Raw genomic sequence first — 7,416 nt, 5'->3', positions numbered from 1 at the left:
TAACCATCGGCATCGATCAGGGTGTACTGTCCGACAACGTTATCTCCGTGGCGCTCCTCCTGCTGGCTCTTGATGTCACCGGTGTGGTCGTCGTGCACGGAGTACTGGAACTGGTATTCGGCGGGAGCATCTGGGTATTCAATGTGCTTAACAGCAACTGGGAGAACAGCTGCACTGGCAACAGCCATCAGCGCGAACATGGCGAAATACTAGGGAAACAGAAGATTGCCATTCAAATAATTCTCAAATATCTCTAGTGTAATTCTTTAAGCGTTTACTTACTTTGAAGGCCATTTTGCGTTATTTAAAGAGTTTAAAATTTGCTTGTTGGAATAGATTCTGACTGCTTAACACGTTGGTTGGCGAATGATATCGATCAAGCATTTATGAGTTTCTTTTATACTAAAATTGCTATCGACCACACTCCGCATAGTGTTTGTACAATTTGACTATGTACTTCAACCGGGTTGTTATCCTTGATCATTTACCCAAATTCAAGCACATATTTAGTTTGCCATTTCATTCATGTATTGAGTGGGCAGTCGGCCCACTCCCTCGGTGTGGTACTAAATTTTGCACAGTCCCCTTTTTGATTGATTTTGGGCGGGTATAAACGCACCGACTACACTCAATCGGACGCAAGTAACGGTTTTAGTGGTGGAGGTCAATACAAATTTCACTGCGGTTTACGACCAACTGCAGAAACGGCAACCACCAATCGGACTCAGGAGACGGTTTGGTGGGAGCATATCCATATCTTTGAGATAGAACAAGTTTCGGGGCTGCAGTATCCGAATGAACTTCGTTTCGCCTTCTTCATTCGCACTTTTAGTGAGGCATGTCCACTGCCATACGGTCGTACGCATAAATCGTTCTTCGCTTATTCTACTGCCTGTAGCACATACCGAGAGGACGTTCAGTAACGTTATGTATGAATGGTTAGCTCGATGAAACCATTTGTTGGCTTTATATATGAAGAAGAGCACTCAGCACTCTCATTCGCTAATCGAATAATTGAAAATTTGGTTACGCAAAAAAAAAACATTTAATCCAAGCTATTTTTGAGTAAAAATGACAGTAACTTAAACTTACGAGTAAAGTGTTACATAAACAAACACCAACCAGTTTTTAAAGATACACGTAACACGAACGAAGTTATGAAAGTAAATATTTGAATTTAATAATGTTTTATTCGTTTTTCTCAGTTGGCTAAACCCTCAACAGGTATAATGGATTCAACACCGTCGTCTACCGGGAACCGGTCAAGAGCGCCATCCTGGTCGCCAAGGTCATTGCACCTATCGCCAAAATGTACCGCCCTAGATCACCAAGGCCTTTTTTCCGTCGTCATGGTTTTCTCTCCCGTTTACCATACAAGTTTTAAGTTTAAAGTGCATCTCAAATTCTTGGGAGTGAACGAGTGGAATCAGATTACGTTTTGGATCAACCTACCTATTCGACAAAACATATTGTTCAGATAAAATGTCTTCATGCCTAATTACGATGACAATCCTTTGACGGAAAAGATATAAAAGGATATAGCATAAAGGCAAGGGGTAGGCGCAAAAGAGCAGTCGCACTGTATCACTTTGGCCTTTAAATGGTTCGTTCCTTAAGAACAAGTTAATGTGTACAACAACGACGAAATACGACAACAACTGGATTTTAGGAATTTTATTCATTTTTCATAACAACACGCAATAGATCAACAAAAAGATGAAAACATAACATTACTTGGCATCGGTAAGCTTAATACTGATAACTAACACTGCCGCTTTTAAAGCTAGTGTGCGAATGACTATTATGACCCTTCTTCTGATAGACTGCTGGTTTTACGATCGTAGCTTGTGCTACGTTATGATACGATTGGGTGTATTGTGGTAAGGATAATACAACGTGATGAACTGGTTTAAGATTGTGAACCGCTGGTGCCAATGATACCGTTTTTGCGAGCTTCAAAACTGGGATACTGGGAATAGCTTTCACTGCCGGAACGACATGATGATTCTTCAATGGTTCACGGTGGACATTGGCCACGAATCCGGTGTGCTTGTCTGAGTAGTCCACAATTCGACGGTAGCCATCAGAATCGATCAGCGTATACTGTCCGACAACGTGATCACCGTTTCGCTCCTCGTGTTGGCTTTTAATGTCACCGGTGTGGTCATCATGAACAGTGTATTGGAAGCGATACTTAGCGGCATGACGTTCTCCATCGGAAGAAACCGGACCGGCAGTGGCAAAGACTACCGCTACTCCCAGGATTGCTATAAATGATACCTAAGAAATCGTCGAAGTGTTATCAGAAATCAGAAATAATTCTTATCAGAAGTCCGTTGTTTTACCGTGAATTGCATGATGAATAGAAACTGAGGAATGCGGCTTTGTCACGCTACCGTAACCTGCAGACACCAAATGAATGGATGATCATTGCAAACGTTCATTCATATTTATATCACTCTCGTGGCCCACTTCTATAAACCCTTCCATTTCACTTCCATTTCATTGTTACTGTAGTTTCGAATTAGGTTTCGGTTTCACAAACTACTTTATAACGCCTACACAATTTCATGATATGTCCAGCACATATGTAACGGCATGTTAGTAGCACCCAAATGAAACAAACCCGTTTGTGGGATTAAATCATAGCCAAATGACAGTGGAAATGAGAGGAAATGTAAACAATTATAGCCCGTAATGTCTCGTTTTGGATCCAACTCTTAGATGAATGCGATAATTTTGAAGTAAAATAATACATTCTTCCAATAGCATGCATTCCGTTAGGGATGAGAATAGAATAGCTCTAGTGCAATCCATGATGGATTGCTGGTATCGAAATGTGCAGTAGCTACTGCCAATGTTGCAATATTCCAGCACACGATATTAAGTGCCACGTTTTGCAAACGCTACTAATGATAGCAGCGATGCAACGTGCCTGCATTCTTGTGTACCGCTTATATAGAAGCGATCAAACACTTACCGAACCATTCGCTCGAACTAGCTTCTCCAGACGGGTGGTTAGTTACATCGGTGGTGATAAGATGACGAAGCGTTGCAGCTACAACCTACAATCGGTTCTTTGTTGTCGATATTATTATGCAGCAATTGCACTTCTTGTGCTATCATCATACATACAGCTTACAACTACGGCGGAGTTGCAAAGGATAAAACACAGTGAACCTAAACTCTACGCATTCAAATACAGCGTTAATGATCACGACCATCGAGACATCAAATCGCATGAAGAACAGCGAATTGGTGATGCTGTATCGGGAAAATATTCTCTGTTAGAGCCGGATGGATCCTTGCGAACTGTCGATTACACAGCTGATGGGATCAATGGTTTTCGCGCGAAGGTAACGCGCGATTATCACACAAGTAAAGGGTTTTGGAGTATGTCTGCACACGTTCCACGGAGAAAACGCATCAGATTGGCAAAATTTCCAGAGAAACGACGCTGTTTCGGTTTTCTCAAGGGTTTATTCAGTCGAAGAAATTGATCGAAGGTTTTGTAATTCTATAAAAACAATATAAATAAATCAATAAAATAAATCAAACAATATAAATAATCATGACATGGTTCTCAATCCAAAATATCGATTCTCTACGATCATTCACAATGAAATGATGTAATGTTTTGTTGATCCTTTGCGGTGGCTGGGTTGCGTTGGTTTTTTTTGACAACAAAGTAAAATTTGCTTCCGTAAAAAGCAATTAAAAGCAATATTATATTTGCCGCCAAGAGCATCTGTTGCATCTTCGCACGAACCATCTCGCTGCAGCAGCAATGTGCATTATTTCCAGAGCCAAAGGGGACCTTCCATCGTGGTACAAAGTCCCGCAAACCATTGGTTGATCTTCACATTGAAACCAGTTCCATTGCCACTTCCCCAGCAGGCACCAAAACTAGTCATCATTGACCACTGCATTTCCTGATCCGCTACCAGTTACAGTAAAACCAGCTTCCAAACTCCTTTTCCATCGGCGCTCTGAAATGTTGGATCATTTTTACGAGTGGTGATCACTTACGCCAAACGAATGCAACGAAGCGACATCACACGGTCACTGTACTGTCGCGTTGCATAAACGAAAGAAAGATGACCATCTGCACGAGTATGGTAGAAATCAAAGACAAGAGGCCACACTCACTTTCACGCAAAGAAAGTTGGAAACCAATCCTAGGTACTTTGGATTTCTGGGTATAAAAACAGTGGCAGGAAAGGAAGCGATCATCAGTTAGTGTCCGATACGCACAACAGTTACTTCGCAGTTATACAACTCAAGAAACTATTGCACCATGTTATTCAAGGTATTTTAAAGCAACTAATTTTCTTAGCAAAATGGAATGATAACGGTAATACCGAACTCGCAAATTAGATTTTAGCCTGTGTTGGATTTTTGGCTGCAACTGCCGCTGCTCAGAGTCATTACGGACTACACAACGAAGCCCAGCATGACGCCGGAAACTACCATCACGACATCGGAAATTATCATCACGACGAAGAGCATCACGGTCCCGCCCACTACGAGTATCACTACGACGTTCATGACGAACACACCGGAGATGTCCACGGGCATCGGGAAGCACGGAAAGACGATAGCACCCATGGCGAGTACTACTTAATTGACGCCGATGGCCACAAGCGCACCGTGAAATATCACGTGGATGGTAAAAGCGGATTTATCGCTGAAGTTCATCGAGAAGCCGTCAAAGGATTCCACGACGCTCCTGAGCGACATAATTATCATCATAAATTTGAATAGATACGGGTGATTTTCGTAACGGCTGCCTGCCGTAACGTAGTCATTAGGTACGTTAAACATACATCTAAGTTAACTAAATAAATTGTGTATCCCATGGTAGGGTTTAAATCTGTACCTATCGATACATCTGAAGTACACTCTCACTCATTCCTCAGTTGTAGTGAAAAGAAAAATCGACTATCTCCTAACACACTCCGATAAGAGTCAGAAGCTTCTAAGGAACGCATTTTGATAATGTTATTGCTAAACTGTTTTTAAATTAGTGTGAAATATCGTGGCCTGATCTTTACAGACGAAAGACTCAAAGTGTATAAGGATGTGGAACCAGAACCATATCGTGATAACAATCAGCGATTTCATAAATGGGAGATTGAAAGAGTGGCGAACAGTCTAATGTCTTTCTACCTATCACTTCAATAGCAACCTAAACTATTCCGGCTTTGCGAAGACTACAAACCAGAACAGTCAAAATCAAGAATTTTTTCTATAAACTTAACAAAATTGTTCTATAATTCTCCAATATCCTCTTGGAAAACCAATATGAAAATGGAACAAACACGATCCCAACTTCTGTCCAATTGTGTGAATAAGAACATAAAGTTGCAGACACTTCTCAACCATTATCATATAAATTTTCAATATCCTTAACAACTGAACTAATCCAATGAAAGAGGACCTTGGAGTAGAAGGTGATTTTACCAACACTATATTTCCTTATTGAATAATACACAAACACTCGTAAATGTTCGGCAGACAATCCTTTCACAACAATTAGAGCGATGTGGTTAAACCGGTTGAATTTTGGCCAAATCCACTTTGACAGTCTTTTCTGCACCTATTTCTCGGAAAGACTTGTTGCAGGCATTCACCCGATCACCATTTCTCTCGAGTATATAAAGAAAGGCTCCAATATTTTTCTGTATCATAATACGTTGGGTTTTCGTAGAATCAACAAGCTCCTGCAATTCATCAAAATGTATACTAAGGTACTAGTGACAGGATATCTATTCGCCGAGTTCCACGTGCTTAACTTTACTGTTTTCTCTCCAACAGATCGTTGTCGTTATCGCTGTGATCGCCGCTGTTAGCGCCCAAAGCTATCATGGCCAACACCAGCAGTCACATTACCAGCCTCAACACTATCACCACGAGGAGGAGCATCATGGGCCAGTACACTACGAGTATCACTATGATGTTCATGATGACCACACCGGAGATGTGCACGGACAGCGGGAGGCTCGCAAGGAAGACAGTACCCAGGGCGAATACTACCTGATCGATGCCGATGGCCACAAGCGTACTGTCAAATACCATGTTGAGGGCAAGAGTGGATTCATCGCTGAGGTGCACCGTGAACCGATCAAGGGACACCAGGCTCCGCAGCCACAACATCACCATCAGCCACAGCATCATCATGCTGCTCCAGCTCACCAAAATTACCATTACTAGATGAGTTCTAATTTAGAAGACAAAACAAATGCTAGCTCAATTCAATAAACTTTAAAACGTAAAACAAATTCCTCTGCCTATTAACTGCACATTCTTTCAAACTACGAAATCGTTCATTACAAGTACTTGCAAACGCAAACATGGTTATTTTCGAAATAATTGTTTATTCTTAAGTCTAAACCTACTCTACTCCACTTACTGTTACTAGCCGAGATACTATATTGTTTTCCTTACATTCATAATCTATTTGAGAAATGCATTGAAATCGAAACAATTCACATTTGTTTAAATGCATTAGTTTTTCACGAAATACTAATGCGTCATAATTGTAGCAACATGTTTGATCATATGCCATGCTTCTTTTTTACAAAGCGAAATGATAACTTTTTATCATATGTAGAACAGCTCTTTCACAACTAGTTTTAAATTTTTTAAACTTGCCATCATTGTTCGAAATGTTAGCGTATTTCTAGTTTCCAAATGTACTGTAGACATTTTGGACTATACGATCCTTCAAACGATATTCAGCAACATATTCCCAAGAAATTACAATCTCTTTAAACACTATTCCTCCTAAAATATGCGAATATTAGTTATTAACTCCGGCTATTATCTAGTCCTAAGTCATCACTATGAGAGCTCATTAAGATTTATCTCCAGTGGACTTTTCTCAATCGTAAGCGTAGAATGATAGACACTCGTTTAACCAGGCCACACAGGCTCCTAAATACAAAGGCGATTAACTCGTAATGCATGCATGTTTACTCTTGTTATCATAATGCAATAATGTTGCTGTATGTGTACGTAGTATTTCATAAATTATTAATTAAATTTATGGACATTCAAAAACTCTGTGAGTTCAATTAGAACAAACGTCTGATTTAAGCCTTTTTAAACTACACCTTCTTTAACTTCAGTTAAAAGTAAAATCGTCTATCTTGTAACCTTTTCGGTTCAATAGCAAACCTTTCATTTGTAACTCAATAGTACAATTCAGCAATACTATTTGAAGCTTCAGAGCGAAACATTTTATTAACACCATTAGTTTGTTTAGAAAATGACCAGAGGTACAAAAATAACAACCATTTTTCATTTTTCAACAGTTAACGCTGCTCTAATCATTACATTGCCTCAAATATTGAGAGTTCAAAGAAAGCCATCTGTAATTTCCTTAAAGAAAGGATCAAAATATGGAATTTATTT

The 7,416-nt window shown here is 40.0% G+C and overlaps 4 protein-coding genes across 5 annotated transcripts in view; 2 read left to right on the top strand and 2 right to left on the bottom strand.

The window, feature by feature from the left end:
• LOC126570756 (larval cuticle protein A2B-like) overlaps positions 1-294 on the bottom strand; it is a 481-nt gene extending 187 nt beyond the window's left edge. The window contains exons 1-2 of the mRNA XM_050228733.1: positions 283-294; positions 1-209 (exon numbers count right to left, since the gene is read on the bottom strand). The exon at positions 1-209 is cut by the window's left edge and continues 187 nt beyond it. Of these exons, the coding sequence (XP_050084690.1) occupies positions 1-209; positions 283-294 (221 nt within the window). The remainder of the gene's footprint in view (positions 210-282) is intronic.
• Positions 1-6,228, top strand: part of LOC126570749 (larval cuticle protein A2B-like) — a 37,674-nt gene extending 31,446 nt beyond the window's left edge. Inside the window, exons 2-3 of one of the 2 annotated variants that reach the window (XM_050228725.1) lie at positions 5,711-5,750; positions 5,818-6,213. In XM_050228725.1, the coding sequence (XP_050084682.1) occupies positions 5,711-5,750; positions 5,818-6,213 (436 nt within the window). Of the gene's footprint in view, positions 1-5,487; positions 5,751-5,817 lie in introns of those variants that run through there. The other variant, XM_050228724.1, reaches the window with a different exon arrangement.
• Positions 1,746-2,434, bottom strand: LOC126570754 (larval cuticle protein A2B-like). The gene is made up of 2 exons (XM_050228731.1): positions 2,346-2,434; positions 1,746-2,280 (listed from the first exon to the last, which is right to left on the bottom strand). The coding sequence occupies exons 1-2, from the start codon at positions 2,355-2,357 to the stop codon at positions 1,750-1,752; spliced, it is 543 nt and encodes a 180-aa protein (XP_050084688.1). The 5' UTR covers positions 2,358-2,434; the 3' UTR covers positions 1,746-1,749.
• On the top strand, positions 4,298-4,764 carry LOC126570759 (larval cuticle protein A2B-like). Its single transcript, XM_050228737.1, has 2 exons — positions 4,298-4,309; positions 4,378-4,764. Exons 1-2 carry the CDS (start codon positions 4,298-4,300, stop codon positions 4,762-4,764), a joined length of 399 nt encoding a protein of 132 aa, XP_050084694.1.
• Positions 6,229-7,416: the final 1,188 nt, after the last annotated feature.

Source organism: Anopheles aquasalis, chromosome 2 (genome assembly GCF_943734665.1).
Source record: "Anopheles aquasalis chromosome 2, idAnoAquaMG_Q_19, whole genome shotgun sequence".
In the NCBI taxonomy this organism is placed as follows: Eukaryota; Metazoa; Arthropoda; class Insecta; order Diptera; family Culicidae; genus Anopheles; species Anopheles aquasalis.
The sequence above is the reverse complement of the archived record's forward strand: the minus strand, read 5'-3'. Positions and strand labels throughout refer to the sequence as shown.